General features: G+C 43.0%; 1 protein-coding gene across 1 annotated transcript in view; it reads left to right on the forward strand.

Annotated features, from left to right (window-relative positions):
* Positions 1–17,185, forward strand: part of COQ3 (coenzyme Q3, methyltransferase) — a 126,393-nt gene that overhangs the window by 65,746 nt on the left and 43,462 nt on the right. The window contains exons 4-5 of the mRNA XM_078648215.1: positions 2,396–2,495; positions 10,591–10,833. Of these exons, the coding sequence (XP_078504341.1) occupies positions 2,396–2,495; positions 10,591–10,833 (343 nt within the window). The remainder of the gene's footprint in view (positions 1–2,395; positions 2,496–10,590; positions 10,834–17,185) is intronic.

Genomic DNA, 17,185 nt, shown 5'->3' on the forward strand with positions numbered 1-17,185 from the left:
ACCACCGCTCATTCTGCCGGAAAAGTTTTGTAGCAGTCCTTTATGAAGGTATCTGCCTGGGAGCCATGCGGAGAGCTCATACCTCTTCTAAACACTACCGCTGACTAAATATTGATGCAGCAAAGGAGTTGGGGGTTGGTCAAGCAATGCTATGTAAAGTGTTGCAATAAAGTGAGGCTTTTTTCCCCATCTTCCAATTCTTCATTATGTGTGCAATATATGTTGCTTAATATTATGCTTCAGCCATGTGGATCTAAGAAATATCCAATCCCAGAGAAAAAATACGTTTCTTACCTGTAATTATAGTTCTAATCATTTGTATCTTTCATAGATTCACATGCTGTCCGTCCTTCCACACTTTGTGAGACTCACCCTTTCTACTCCGTCCTTACTAGTGCTAAGGAGTGGCTTTTAGGGTGAGTGTTTTGCTCAGCTTAATAATGACCTTTGCTGAATATGACCTGTTTACAGTGAGATGAGTGTGGTACTGAATGAACACTATTGTTTGCCAATATATTTTTGACTGTTGTGTAGAAAATTACAGATACTCAAAGCGTGATGTCAAGTAACGTTTGTTTCGACTGGAGAACTGTAGTTACAGGTAAGTAACTTTGTTCTTTTTCTACATTTTCAAGAAATGGAGGGTCTTGTTTTCAAAGGTTTTTTTGTGCAAAAGTCTATTCGTGATTTACAGAGCCACGATTGATGTAGTTTTACGTGAAGAGAGCAGATGTCCTGCTGTTCATCATTGATTCCAAGGCTAGTTATTGCCAGTGTTTCTAGTGGAGTCTGGGAGCGGATGATGTGGTCCGAGGAATACAATCCAACTCAAAAAGATGATGGACGTAATGCTGGACATTGTCAAACATTCACCCCTAATCACAGATTTCGGTTTAATCTATTTTGTTATTTTGCTCGCCACGCCATTCCAGTTTAAATGAAGCCGGATGCAAATCAGTCTTGACCCTGCTTCCTATGTGAATATTCGAGCCTGAACTGCCAAGCTAGGGTTTCCCTCGACTGGAAAACAAGCACCCTGGGACCAGTTTCGGGGTATCACTTCTCATCAGCCAGGCTAGCTTGAAACCGGTGGCGTAGGGAGCACAGGACCCACATCTGGGCATACCCTTCCCACTTAGGGAAAAAATGCAACACAAAAATATAATGGACGGAATGTTGAACATTGTCAAAATATTCTCCTGCTGTCACACATCTTGGTTTAATCCATCGTTATTTTGCTCACCATGCCATTCCAGGGTAGACCCAACCATATGCCATAATAGGGCGAAAATGCAACACAATTCTTTTTGTGATTTTGCAGAGAAATACAATGCCTTTGATGTGAATATCCACAGACACAACTTAATATGTAATCAAAACATTTACATTGCCTTCCTACGCTTACATGCACTGCTAAAATACTTCTAAACTAATAAAGTGTAAGATGTGCAGAACAAGAGGTGAGTGAATAGAAATGTTCTAATTTCTATGGGGCAATGTCGCATGAAAAATGTTTTTCTAAGACATAAGTTTGCCAAGACAGCTGTGAAATTGTGCACCTTACCTAACCCTATGCATAAACTTTTTTTTTGTTGCAAGGTCGAAACTTTGGTTATAGAATATATATTTAGTGGGGAAATGTGCATAAATAATGTCCATATTTTAGGAACTTCACATGATTTTGTATTGCAGCATACCCTTCACAAGGCTGCAAAGTGCTTTGATTTGCATTGGGTTTAATTGTATGGCTTGGATGGTTATGAGTACCGTTCTTCTTCTCAGACATGATCTTCTTCAGACTTCTGCTTCGAGAATCTGGGCTATTGTAGCTGCCAATGAAAGTGTGGGGCACGAAGCCGGTGTTATGGGATAGCCTGTACAAAATGTATAGGTATCCTAGAGGAAAGACCAATATTGGAGAAACCGTGCTATCAATTAACCAACCTGACTAAAGCGTTTAACTTTATGGCCTTACGACTTTTAAAACCCTTTTATTTCACAAAATATTTATTCCTGGTTATTTAGACAAACAGGAGCCTCTAAATCCTCGCAATGATAGGATCACACTCTGTTTTTGTGGTCTTATTTATGTGACAATGAAGCACTTAAGATGGATATTTTATCTCTATATCCTGAAATGTCCATATCATTCCTTTGTTTGAATAGTTATGGAATAGGGCATTAAGACTGGGTGGGCTAGTTTGAATGACGTTTCTATTCATTAATTGACACATTTTGTTATTTTGGTACTGAAGTAGATTCGTTATACTGTTATATGGTTTTTTTCACACTGAAATTAAACTATTTATAAATTGAAGCGCTTGAGAAGTCCGTTATTTATTTCTCGTTCCTTGGTTGATGATTGGATAACTTCAGTTTGTTGTTCTGTTTCTAGAGATACGCTAATAAGTAAAAATAACAATCATGAGCCTAGCAGTCCATTGCTTGGTGTGAAACTTTTGGATGTTGGCTGTGGTGGAGGACTGTTAAGTGAGGTGAGTCAATAATAACGGTATGTTTCGGTTATTTATATGAAATGAGCACTCTTGCAAATTAAGTAAAGAATCATTATTTAGCACACACTCCTATTTCCAAATTGTACTAAATCTTTCTTTCCTCAGATCCATGCTAGAGTAACCTTTTCCTGCTTCCTGTCAAGTCAGGTCCACAAGTTCTTGCTTTGCTACTTGCGTTTTTTGGGTACAGCGCTCTCCACTCAATGCTAGGTGTGAAATTTTCAACTACTAGTGGCATAAAAGCATCCCCATGTTGCACCAAGTAAAGCATGTGTGGCTGATCCTCCTGAACAGCATTTTTGTGAAGAATGTAGTCCCAGAAACCCCCACCTCCCAAATAGATAAAAAAAAAATGTGACTTGGTTGTGTCTTCAAAACGTGTTATAGGCAGCTTTTAAATACTTCAGTACTTAAGGGTCTGCCACAGTGCAGAATTATTTATATGCGTCTGTATAATATATATTTAACCGTCAGAAACTCGTGAGCCCTAGACATACACTGGATGCCGAGGGCAAACAATGGTTGCTGTGAAGGCAGACATTTATGCTAGCCTTGCATTATTTAGATATTCCAGGGTGCCACCTATAGTATGATGCACAGCGTGCCAAGAAAGCTGTTCAAATACTGCAAATTCCTTCGCAATTTGTCAACTTATTTTGCAGTGTCTTGTCCCTTGCCACATTACTGTGCTTTATTTCTTATTGCCCACTAGACCTTGCATGCCAGTTTACACATTACCATGTCAGTTTCTTATTTCCACAGTTAAGTATATCTGGCCATATCCGGTTACATTGCTCATGTACCATATACCATGTTTTTTCCACACTGCCACACTAGTTCCCCCATGACCATGTCTGTTTAACACACATTGCATGAGCTGTCTCTCCCCAATGCCAATTGCTGTTTTGACCTGCTGGCAGGTGTTCACGAACTCATCTCTTAATTTGGTTTGTATTTAGTGAGTGTTCTAAGTCAAAATCAACAGTGCCAAAACCAGACGACATCCGATTCCACCCACATTCATAACTATCTGTGCCAGGATCTTGGGTATAGGCCCCACCCTCCATGTTTAGGTGCTGACTTCTTTAGTCTTAGCTAGAAGGAACATTCCTATAGAATGAGCTCAGTGTTTGTCTTGCAGAGTGCTCAGTCCATAAAATTCTGTCATGTTTATTTTTCGAATGACCTGTCAAAACTTTGTTTTAGAGCTATCATGGTCATCCAATCAGAAAACAGCCACTAGGCTCTTCTGCTTTTCCTCTTGTCAAATGAAATTCTTAGGACCTCACAGATGCTTATGGTAATCTTTCTGTGGAGAGTTCTTGGCTCATCTAATGAGAATATCTCCGTAACCAAATCTTTGAAGGGTTCTGAAATATCCATTCTGTGCAGTTGAATGTCCCTTAAGCGTTGGTCTAAGACTAAACCTAGTGTATGGTTCAGGTTGTCAATTTTATGTATTATGGGCATTATTCTGAGGATATGGTCAGAGGACTATTATTAATTCAAGTTTAGTGCCTACGTGACTTAAATTGCTCACTGGATAAAACCCAACTGACTGAAGCTGAATACTGATGAGACTTGTTGGACAGGCCTCGTAGCCGGGCCGTTCTCCCCCCCCGCACAACAGGGCCCGGACCCCGGCTCTCCCTGAATCACCAGCAAGAGCCACCCCGGCAACCCCCCGAGGTAACTCCCAACCCGTCCACAACGGGACTCCAGCTCCCGAACCCTCCCGTACCGGCTGGCCCGGGCCCCCGTCAGCACCATGGCCCCAGCCCGGCAGCCATCTTTGGGCACTACAGCACAAGGCCACGTGGCCTCGACTCGACCCCAACCCCGGGCCTGGCCAGGCCCCGACATCGAGGCACCAACCTCCACACAGGAGGTAAAGAGACCACTTGGCATGTCGATGAAAGAAGGAGGCGTCAACGGCTCTCCTCCGCCGGGTGTCGATCACCCCCGGCCTCCCTGGGGGCTGGCTCCACCCCCCTGCTGGGTGTCGGGACTCCCTGACTCCAGACCCCCCGACCCCCAGGCGCGAGGGTCCGGACATCAAAGGGGACTAGACCTATAACTGGGGCAGCCCCAGACCAGGAAGGCAGTTGTATCCTGGAGTCGAGAGACACCGAGAAGAACTCATCCTTGACGGACTGCCGGCGCTGCCCCAGCCCTGCTCGTGAAACCTTCATCTTGGCCTGCTGGCGCTGCCGCGGCCCTCTGCCTGTGAATCCTTCATCTTGGCCTGCTGGCGCTGCCGCGGCCCTCTGCCTCGCGAAACCTTCATCTTGGCCTGCTGGCGCTGCCGCGGCCCTCTGCCTCGTGAATCCATCATCTTGGCCTGCTGGCGCTGCCGCGGCCCCCTGCAACGTGAAACCATCATCTTGGCCTGCTGGCGCTGCCGCGGCCCCCCCTGCAACGTGAACCATCATCTTGGTCTGCTGGCGCTGCCGCGGCCCGACCTTGGAGACTCCTAAAGCTCGAGGATTGTGAGCTCCCCTCCTGCCACCCCCCGTACCGATCCGGTACCGAGACTGTCCCGCTACCCCCTCTCCCTACAGAGACTAGAATTGAGAGGACCCCCGAGTCCTGAATCTCCTGTACCGCTGATAACCTTGCTGCAAGAACCCTATATAAAGAGTGTTGATCTCATCCTTGTGTGGTGTCTATCTGTGGGAAGGGAAGTGACCTGTCTGTACGATCGCCGGAGACGGCCCTCATCGGAGGCCTCTCCCCCAGTATTCGGCCGACCCTCCGGGGCGCTGTCTAACAAGACTGATATTCGGAAGAGCATTTGGCATGCAAGGGAAAATGTGGGCGTCATTTTGACATATGGGCTGCTCGAAAGGGAATAATGTCCGCCATTCCTCCTCCCCTGGGTAGCAGAAAGACTGGTGCCCAATGGTTTGCCCTGATGCCAGTACAGGCCTATTTTACACACTATTCCTTTTTTGGACACCAATCTGAAGTGTCTACCTGGTTTTCTGTCTCTTGTGACATGAAGATAGGCCTGAACAACCCCTAAAGGGGCACACAAACTGTCTGGTGCCAGTGGTGGCGGCTGCAGTACTGTGTCAGGAATGGCAAACCCTGCACCCTATTCAGTTCTTCACTTTTTCCCTGATGTTTTGTAGAGCTTTCTGACCCTTCCCCTGCCCTCTTCATCCCCATCTTCCAATAGGCAAATATGGCGTAAACAATTCTATCTGGCCAACTAGGGAGTCATTAAGCCCACCATACTACCTGGGAAATAAGTTGGAAAAGGAATGGGCTATGGCGCCTTTGCTTTGGGCCCCACCTCCCCACCAGACAGTATATCGTCCCTCTGAGGGAATGGGGATAGGGGGTCGGCGATTCCCCATCTCTGCCAGACGTATGCCAAAACTAAAGCCAAAAGCAATCCCAATGTCTCTCTCTTGCTCTCTCTTGCTGCAGTATTTGACTTTTGGCCCAGCCGGCACCCAGGGAATCCTACCGACCCTGGGTCTTTCTGAAATTTAGAGACCCAGTGTGGTGGAGCTTGCATGGGTCCCGGCATTTTTTGCTACCCAGAACGCCCTGCAAATGTAAAAAATATGCCTAAAACAGCAATTTTGCTTTCTCTTAGCACAGGGGATGACTGCAGCCTTTCAGCCCATGTTTGGCCTTCACCCTGGGAGCTCTACCAACCCTGGGCATTTCTGAATACTAGCGACCCAGGGTTTCAGAGTGGTGTGTCTTGAATGGATCCCAGCATGTCTACCCTGTTAACGTCAAACTATCTGTCAAAACACATTTTTCCTCTTTATTTGTGACAGAATTCTCTGGCACTTCCACCAGGTCTTGCCACTCTCGCACTTTTCCCAGTAAAATAAAAGTACCCCTATATGTGGGTGGGCCTAACATATGTTATAAGAACGGACCAAAACGTTTAACTATGTGAAGACCACATTAGCACTAAAATTACTACACATAGACCAAGTTTTAATTGGTTACTGCTTTTATTGGGAGAAGTGTTGGAACACTTGGTGGTAGGAGTTTTGTAAACTCCTACAGACTTCAGAGCTTTCTTTGATAGTAACCTTAGATATATCTGTGATTTTGACAAACATTTGAAATTTGCTAGGCATTATGGGTAAGGTACAGTAGTGGGACCCACGCTGCTGACACCAGAGTGCCCTGGGTGTCTAGTTTTCAGAAATATCTGGGTTTGGTAGGTTTCCCTCGATGCTGGCCAATCCCGGGCCCAAATGCTGTAGCTACCCCCATTCCTAGAAATAAAAATGACAAAGAAAAATCTTGATGTAACCATGGTGCATTTTAGGGATTTTCCTGTCATGAGTGATAAACCCACTTACACAAGTGAGGTACCGCTTTTATTGGGAGTAATGTGGAAATACTCTATAGTAGAATATTTCTTACTATCAAGTGAATTTCTCTACAGTTGTGCATTCAAAATGCAAGTTAGTATGCAAAAAAAGAACACATTTAGCAACACAGCCTCTAAATCATGTTGTAAAATAGGTAACTCTAAATTCAGAGTCATACCAATAACCACTATTCTTAACCTCCTAGTCTTGGACACATTTTTTAAAAAAGCATGGTTTTCTTTTCCTCTTTGATTTTGTTTATGTTATGAATTGATATGTGGGTGGTATTTTGCTGCAGCTTTGTTTATAACTGTTAATCGCTTATTTCTGGACAACCAACAAGCACTATTACGTTTGCAGGATGGTCATTAAGGCAAAATGTACAGATGAATATTGTCAACTATTTCTATTCTTCCTACTTAAGTTGATTAGTTATTGATTTTGACGGGTAATTTTTGGCAGAAACCTCGAGTAATCTATACGGTTGACTCCCTCCTGATTTTGAAATGTTGTCCCCTTCCAAGAAATGAAACTTTCTGGGATCTCATGTGCTTCACACCTCTTTCCCCCACAAACTGCAAGTATACAGAAACTGGAAAAACTGGAAATATTGACAGTCACTTATAAAATTGCAAAAACTGTTGCAATGCTTTATTTTTTATTTTAACAACTCTGCCTGTTCCTGAAAGCCAGACGGAGCATATGTTTGTTGAAAGCACATTTTTACAAACCCCCAAACTTTTGGCACATTTTGGCTCTTTTCACTTTTTCCTCAAGAAACCATCAGAAGCCCTGAGTGCATATAGAAACCCAGGCGTACAGAAAAAAAGGAAGCAAATTTGACCGAATATCTTTTGTGGTAAAAAAGTTATGAAGGCTAACAAGCCAACTGCCTGATGTACCAGGGCTCAGCACTTTGGAGGTTGTGGGGGAAGGCAGGGGGGGGGGGGGGAGCACCTAAGTGGTTATACTTGATGACAGCACCATTTTTATTTGAAAGCACAGAAATGGCAGAAGTGTGGTATGAAGAACAATATATTTTTATGGTAGTTATTATCTATCAGAAGATAGCTCCCCCATGGAACGGGGAATGTCACTCTCCTATGTTTCCCCAGCAGCTCCACTGTGGGTTTGTGCATTTAGGCCTACTTTGGATGTCTTCATGTTCTTCCGCCTCTCCAAGATCTTCCTGCACCAGAGCACCCGCTGAAGCACTAGTGTCGCAGTCAGAGCTGCATGCTTGCTTCGTGTGGAATTGGTGCCAACCTTGATATGTTCCAACTGCTCACCTTGATGTGCTCCTCCCACCACCTCTCTAAAGGTATACCAGTTGGATTACACAGGGCCCATGGTGATACCTGGTGATGTAAATTTTTTGTGGAAATGTTCACTCTCAAGGTATCCAACCCACCTATCAATGATTTGCAACCCACTGCTCGGCCATGATTAAATGAGCCCCATTTTGGCCTTCGTCAGGTATCAGTTCATACTATTTTCTTATATCAAACAACTGGGCATTTGTTCTTCTGTACTAATCACGGACCTCTGTCACATATCCCAAAATTTGCAGTTCCACGCCAAAAGATTTTGTGCATGAACATTGAAGCTTTGAGTTGAGACATTGTAAAGCTTAGTACCTCACTTCACATGACCTAATGTAAAAATGTGTGTGGCCGTACTCCGTGTGCTGGAGGTACTGAATATTGTGTGTCATTTATATTGGACTAAGGTGGCAGTCATGATGAAGCGTTAAGAATATGTCCAAAATGAAGTATAGCAAAATCTCTACATTCTTGCTCTTCTGCAGTTCATGTCTGCATGATGGCTGTTGGCTTTGAGAACAGAACAGTTGGCCACTTGAGAATGCTTAGAGAGGCAACTGGAGATGGGTAGGCTTGATGCTGCCGCAGTTTAAAGTTTGGTATTTTAGGCATAATGGAAAGAAAGGAGGATTTTATGTTGTATGCTGGTCATCTTCCTGAGGTTCACGTTTGCAACTTCACAATATAAGCGCGACTCCTTATTTTCTTATATTACTCCTTGTTTTAATGGGAAACAGCCTTTACAACAAGGTTTTTACTACGTTGTACCTTTACAGTGCATTTTTTTACGAGGCATGTTTTTAGAATGCATATTGTTTTACAACGTATGCCTTTAAGGTAAGTTCAGGAGTGTGGGGAATTCCCTCCACAAATACATTGTTTATACAAACAATGTGTGGTAAAGGTATACATTGTAAAAGCATATGCGATCAAAAAAAAATGCGGGGTAAAAAATGCGTGGTAAAGGCATGCAGAATATTTATCTGCGTTGTTCCATCATACAGCCGTTTTGCCTCGCTCAGTATTTGTCCTGTGGGACATACTCTAGAAGTATTTTATCCTTTGAAACAATTACTTTGTCAAAAGGGTATAGCATCAGAAATGTAACCCAGTACGTTTAATCCTGTATTTGACATTTTAGCAATTCTGAATGAATAATCTGTGCAGCACATAGAATTCCAGAGCACTAATGCACATGTCTTTATTTAAATTTATTTTTGGATTTTCCATGGCAAAACATGTTTCCTGCTGAGAAACCTCTTCACCACCCCCCCCCCCCACCCCCACCATTTAATAAGTGGCTGGTCCTCACTGGTTCCACCCTGTAAACGAGCAGCGCCCTTAAAGGTCATAAATTAATCTTAAACAGTCAGATGGAATGATCTACACGTGCAGCTTTATATTTGCAATCCAGAAAAACATTAAATTAGGCGTGCAAATTGATTTGCTTCCCAAAATGGTGTAGCTTTATGTGGCAGTAATCTGCTACCATGGGAGAGGCTTGAGCGTTTCAGAATGGGAATGCCTTTTGAAATAAGTGAACTCCTACAAACTATTGCGTTTGAGTATTTGCAGACATCTGCAAGGCACTTTCCCATCATGTAAGTGATTGACTAGTTACTCATTTTAAGGAGAAGAGTAAACCTCTATTTAGTGTAGAAATAGATTTTTTTCATCCTCAAATTTAGGTAGCTAGGTAGGGTGTAGGGAAAGAGGTTTATTTTGCTGAAAAAATATTCTCTCAGTGGTGAAATTAAATTTACATTTGGAATTGTACTTTTGCAAGCATTGCGTAATGTGTCCACGTATGTGAATTTTCCTATGAATTGCCGCTGCCTGTTTCCCAGCAGTGCGCATGTACATTTTTATAGTTCTGAAAAAAATGTAAATGTATTTGATATATAGGTGTTCCAACCCTCTCCTCCTCTCTACCACAAAAAATATTTGAGGATAGGCCACACACTCTTTGTGAAGATGGAAATTACACCAAAACTGCAGAATGTCCACATTCGCAAATGCACTGATCATGGAAAAGTCCAATAATCCCAATTCTGTGAATGCTTCAAGATTAGAAGAAGACTCTAAGGTAACCATGGTTTGCCTTTCACAGAGCAAGGAAGGAAACCCTTACCTTACTACACTTTACATATTTAAAAAATTAGTCAAGCAAAAGGTTTGACAATGTATTTACCTTGTTTGTTTGTGTCCAAATGGTATAGTTCCAATGCGTACCATTTCTGTCTGAAGCTACATTTTATAAAGTATGGTTGCTTGCCAATGATCTTATTAGCAGGAATGTATTGCATTTAAATTCGAATTGTGGTGGACTCATAGCAGCTGTGTTCTTGCATAAGTAACGTGCTTTCCTTTCACAAAGGCTTTAACCACGCTTTCTGTCATTAGCCTCTTGGCAGGTTAGGTGCTGCAGTTACCGGAATTGATCCGTTGGAGAACAACATTAGAACAGCAGAACTGCATAAATCGTTCGAGCCAGACCTCGACAGTCTCATCCAGTACAAAGCCTGCCTGCTGGAGGACATGGAGGATGAGGCTACGGAAATGTATGATGCAGTCGTAGCCTCCGAAGTCGTTGAGCATGTTGGTGACCTAGAATCTTTCATCAAGTGCTGCTACAACGTTTTAAAAGTAAGAACTTATAGAATGGTTGGGTAGCATGCATAGGAGGTTTGTAAAATATGCACACTAGGCCTAAGGCATCTAATTGTGTGCTTAGTTGTACTGTGACGCCTACAGAGTTGGCAAATTTTGCAGTTGATTCAGGTTGCACCTTTGGCAAAGGCATTCGAGTCAAAGATCAGCCATGTTAACACTTTTTCATGAGTGCTAATCAAATAGGGGCCCTGGTGTCGCTGAATATTGCTCCTTGCTGCACCCCGGCCATGGTCCTTGGTAAATTTGGTCCTTTGTAATTTGCCTGTTTATTGTCCAAATTCATTCAAAGCCAACCCACAGTGTTCAAAAGTAGTTTTTTTAATACTTTGGTGTCTAGCTGGTGAAAGACGTATTTCTAGATTTGAAAGAAAAAAAACAATTCTTGATTTGGCCCTGGTGCCTTTTCTCTTTCATGTTAAGAATATCAGTTTTGAGCTTTAGTACCTGTACCTTCCGAAGCGGTGTTTAAAACATATTTTCATCCACTTAAAATTTAATTTCAAAATAATATCCTTACTACATTGATTCTTAGAATTGTGACTGTATATAAAGATTTGACATTTGTTACTTGTTAAGACTAGGGCATACCCATGCCACCCCGCTTGTTCTTATAACGTCTCTCTCCCAGTTCGGTTGTTATCCAAGGGCTCTTTGTGTACCTACTATCTGGTGTGCCTCTCCTTCCTAAACCTGCAGTTTCATCTGATTTCCAATGAAAGAGTCCCTCTCTGACTTGCTTGAAAGAGAAGTTATATGGCCAGGAGAATTGGCATGAAAGTGGTAGTGGCGTAACATATGTCAGCTTATTGCTAGCAATCCTACTATGGAGTTTTTTTGGGGGAGGGGGGTTGTAACCGGTTCGAAGAAACATCAAACTATGTTATAGGGCGGATTTTGAGTTTTTCACAAAGGTATACTACATGTTCTAGTGCATTCAATTTATTGTTCTGAAATTTAAAATATGACAGTTAACAGAAAACACGGCCACCTTTTATTTTATTAAATGACAATATAGAAACTGAACAGTGGAAACAGCACCCTAAAAACAACAAGCGGGTCTAAACTTCCTTGCATGTAAGCGTGCTGTTTCGGCAAGCAGTGTATTTAATGTGACATATGGTGTGGTGTGTGATTGAGTATAAAGCTTGTGAAATGGCTGACATGACCCGGGATAACCATGAACCATTATAACTCTACCTTTGACCATATTTCCAAGTACACTTTATGTAGGCCATAATGGAGCCTAGCAGGCACGCCGCCTTGTAGTTAAGCTCACGTGCACAGAGCAATGTCATTTCACTAACGGTAATCCACGTGAGCTCTCACAACCAACAGAGACCACTAGATGGCGCCTCTAGTCACTTCATTTAGATTAATCTGGCAATGTAGCTGTAGAGCACAGTTGACCTCGCAGCCTTCATAGAAACAGATCAGTCCTGAGGCAGCATTTTTTTGCAATGCTAGAATCGAGAGCACATGCTAGTCTGTCTAAAATTCATGCCTTCCAACCGCTTTAACTGTGGTGCCAGGTTATAGTATTTTTGTTAGCTAGTATGCCTCGCAAGTATGCGAAGCTGATGAGCCGACCCTCCCAAGGAGAGTTAGTAATAGCCCCCGTGCCATCAGAAAAATGTTAAACTCATTGGGATATTTGGTGCTTTCTAGCCCCATTTCTTAGTCAAGATCAAAAAGTCATAGATGTGTTTCTGCAGAAACACTCTGCAGGCTGCAGCTGAGAAAACATGTGCTTTGCAAGAGCTCTACTAGGTGTCTGTTTTGGGATAGTAGTGTGTCATGGAAATGTTGTGGCCCTCAGACCGCAGGTGGCCCTTTGCCAGCCTCCTCTTAGTGTGCTAGCTAAGTGAGCCTCCGGGCAACTGTGTTCACTCTTCAGTAAATGCAACTGCAGTACTGTTTTTAGGTCAAGCCTGGGCAGAGCATGTGCTGCTGTGCGAGCCATGCTGTATTGCGGCATGGAATGGAATCCCCGCCCACTCCCCGCCCATATTTGTCATTGGCTTGTGTCATTGTCCTTCGTTAATGCTGGCTTCCGATTCCTTATTAGGCCTGTTAGTCCCTCATTAGTACCACCTTGTCTGAGTTTGTAACCTCCCATGAGGACTGGCCCTTTTACTTCGGTTGTTACACTGTATGTCTTTTTTAGTCTCTCCGCACTATTTTCTTTAATGAATTTCTCTTACTGCAGGAGGGTCTCTCGTACTCAGTTGTGCCCACCAGCTTGTTTATTTAACTCGTAGCAAATGGGGAGCTCTTCAGGGGCCATGGAAGAACGAAGGGGCAACTCAGCGATGCCTTCAAGCATTTGCAATGCACTAGGTCTCGCGTTTGCGAGAGTTAAATCTATTGGTATTATAAATGACAATGCCTTTTATTTATGTTTTAAAAACCAAAACATAAATAAAAGGCATTGTCATTTACAATAGCACTAGCTCAAACTTGCGTAAATGCGAGACCTATTGCATTGCAGACGCTTGTTTGTCTTTATATGCAGCTTGTTACCAGAGTCAATACAATTTAGAAGCAAAGTTAGTGTTCCTCTTCTCCTATAATGCAGGCATCTTACAGGTCACAAGTTTAAAGCCTACTGATAGAGCTCATTTGGTTCATGTAGCTACTGCACAGATCATTGGGTGACCTGCAGATAACACGTTTCGATCCAGATAATTAGCTCAATGGCTTATGTGCCTATTGGAAACATCTGCATGCCTTCTGTGTGACACAATTTTGAAGTCTTGAAGCTCTTCATTTGTGGTTGTTAATAAAATGAAAGCCATTGATCAGGGCAGTTCTGATAATAAATGGCAAAAACTACAGCTTTCTGAATCAGATCAATTTGACTGTCAGGCATTCCTTAAAATTCACAGTTTTTGCTTACAAAGTTCACTTTTTTAAGCTTAGTGTGAAAGACATTTTAAGCACATGCAAGGATTTTCATGACATTCAACACACTCAGGAAGGTTTGAAAAGAGAACACTGCAGAAAGTAGAGATAAGAGTGTAGGGCGGTAGGTCACTGCGTTTTTTTGTATTTCCCCGTATGGCATTTTGAGTGCTGGTCGTTTGTATGAATAGCCCTCTAATACCTAATCAGGCTCCAAGCGAACTGTGTAGGAGCCTTTCTCTCTTGTGTGGTGAAGCAGAAAATGTTTGCAGTATGCTGGACATTTTATTTCTTTGGATTACAGGACAAGGCACGGCTGATGTAGTTGGAAAATACACATCATCTTCACAGTAGGGTGGAAAAAGTGCACTGGCGTGTCGCATTCCCTGAAATTAATCGGGTCCCTCCTGGGAGATTTCCTAAGCTCCAAAAGGAAAGTACGAACTTTTTGGAGAAAAGGCAGTTGTCTCCAACCTCTCCTATAGAGTTATGATCAAGTGAGGAAGCGTGTTAGGAGTCAGACAGACCTGTCCGAGAACAACAAACTAATATTTATTTGATGTGAGTGATATTTATAGCCATGATTATTAGTATCTTAGCGAACAAAGTGAATAAAAGAATGAACCCTAATTACACCCAATCATATTTCATCACACATTCTTGTGTCGTCTTACAGCATCCCCCTAATAACCAGTCCAACAGCCTTGCCCAACCTCAATTATTGCTGTACTTTATACTTTTATCTTACCTAGTAGTCTTTGAAGAAAAGATGTGTGTGTGTGTGGGGGGGGGGGGAGGGGGCGGGGGAGGGCGGGTCTGCTCATGCCTGACTCTTGTTTCACTTACAGTGAACAGTACTTTTGGTCAGATTTCAAGAAGCACACACAGGCGGCTGCTATTGTTTATGATCAATTTCTCTAATGCACAATTGTGCAATTCATTTATAGTTGCTAAGCTACTGCGAAAGCCAGCCGTCGCAGTATGACAAAATATCTTCTGTGGATTGTTAACAAGAGCTACAGAAAGTTATGTGGCAGTTGAGCACACAACCTATAAGAGCTAAAAGGTCCATGTTAGTACTGAACAACCCTGTCTTCATAGCCATAGGCACATAATGTGCTTTAATAAACTCTGAACAAATATTAGTCATGCTAACATGCCTGTACTATATTTAACCTCATATACACATTTAATTAAAGTTGTGCTGCACTTCAGGGGGTTACATTGCTTCATATGGATCATATATTGAACAAGGCAAGTCTAAAGGCAGGATAAGCCATGCTGTTCCATGAACTTAATATGATGCCCCTTGTTCCTAACGAACAGCGTGCAACGCCTCACTCTTTGAATTGCTTTCTTCTGTTATTTAATTACAATTTTATTAGTGCATTTTCTGGCCTTCACTATTAAGGTGTTCATATCAAAGCTAGCTCTCAGATCGTTTTAGAAGGCCATAAAGTCTCATCATAATTTATATTAGTTCTTTCCAGTAAAATGTTTTAAACAATATTAAGTGGTTCTCAGTTTAATAATACTCAAAGGGAAATATTCCTTCACACATTTTCTTAAGTACTTGCCGAATCTGATTTCCTGGTGTCAGGGGGGCACCTAATTATACTCAATTTAGCGGAGTTCTTGGGAGTGAAAGGTAGTAACCAATGGTCTAATTACTCCTGTGGTTATTACACGCCCTAAATTACCAATTCCTGTGTTGAATGCACATTACTCTGTCCCAGAGTTTCTAATTCCACCATACTCAAGATGGTGGAATCCTTTCTACTATGTTCACTTCTGGCTGCCAACCAGCAGAGTTGTATTCAGCCTGGCATTATTTGCAACACGCCATCTATCTAATTTCCTGCTTGTCCAAGTGGCGCAAATAGGCCTCAGGGCAGGGGGGGGCATCTTCCAGGTCTTGGGAAAGCCAGGCTTGCATAGCAAAGACGGCTGAGGCTTTGAAGCTTCTGGCCTTGATATGCTGATTTACTAAACCTCCTTCTGTAACAGGTATTGTTCCTGTCCTCTGAGAGTGGGTCTCGCACCTCCTAGAAACAAGAACAGTCAACCAGCACACTAAAGGACTACTAGGGTTCAGGGGGTATCTCTAAGGTACCCTCTGGGTCCAAGTATTAATAAAGCAATCACTAGAGTCCTTGTGGGTTTATTAATGAAATTGTGTGTGGGTCCCTTTGGCTGTGGTATAAGATATGATGCAATGCTTATAGACTCTCTTTAGTACCCATGTCCTAGGTACCTGGGGTACCATTTACTAGGGACTTACAGGGGGGCTAAAGTCATTTGCCAATTGTGTTGCAAGTCGACATCACCTTGTTTTAAGGCAAGAGCACCGGCACTGAAGACTGGTCAGCAGGCCTCAGTGCATTATCAGTGTTAAAAACAAACAACTAGTTGCTGAAAAGGGGCAAAAATTGTCTGTGTGGGGGATCTCGGGGTGAGGGGGGGGGGTACTGCAACACAAACCCAGTTTCCTGCAATTCCTTAGAAGCCATATTCGCTCACCACTGAGAATGGACATTCAAGATTCTCCAATCTCAAAAATATTCTAAACAACTCATTCTTAAATTTAAAAACTGTCCATTGGTTTTCCCTCAATGAATTTCAGTAAAAGTGTCCTGAGGGGGAAGAAAGTATCCCAGTCTAGGACAATGGGACTGAGTTGAAGAAGAGCCTCAAACCACCAGGCACAGGCTACTGTTGCATCTCCTACAGCAGCTGAACACTTCAGAGGACAGTACAGCACACTTCTTCTCATAGGCGGGGAATACATTGCAGTCACGGAGGCATGTCACACCACTCCCATAAAGAACTAACAGGAGGCGACTATAGCAATGGTGCCAGTTAGTGAGTATATGGGGATGGTGTCAGAGCTGGCTCAAGTCCAGCAACAGGGGCCCTCTACGCTGTCAGATTCAGCAATGAAGAGTTTTCATAGCAGGCCAACACCACCATTAACTCCCTGTGGCAGATTAGCAGGCCAACCAAAGGGTCCTCTGCTAGACGACTTATGCCTCTGTGACTTCAAGTGGCAGGGAGACATGTCTTTTGTACAGGCCCACTCCTATGTTCTGAAGCAATTCAACACCGGATGACTACCCACCAGCACTTGACAGCCCTGGGACAAAATAAAATCATCAGTAGGCCCCCTCCTGCACCTCCACCTCCACCTCCTTGCAATCTTACTAATCCCAACATGTTTCTGATGTTAGGCCTTTCAAGGAAGCTTGCCTAAACTTTCCAGCTGAAGGAGAAAAGCCAAACCACAGCAAGGATGAGTGAAAAATGAAGTGTGTATGGTGTGATACAGATATAAGTGATTGGTTAGCTAAGGAGCGAATGGGGATAGGATTAAACAGAGAGATACCATAGATAAGTTAGGGATAGTTTAGAACAGGGTTCTCCAATG

The sequence above is a fragment of the Lissotriton helveticus genome, chromosome 6, assembly GCF_964261635.1.
Source record: "Lissotriton helveticus chromosome 6, aLisHel1.1, whole genome shotgun sequence".
NCBI lineage: Eukaryota > Metazoa > Chordata > Amphibia > Caudata > Salamandridae > Lissotriton > Lissotriton helveticus.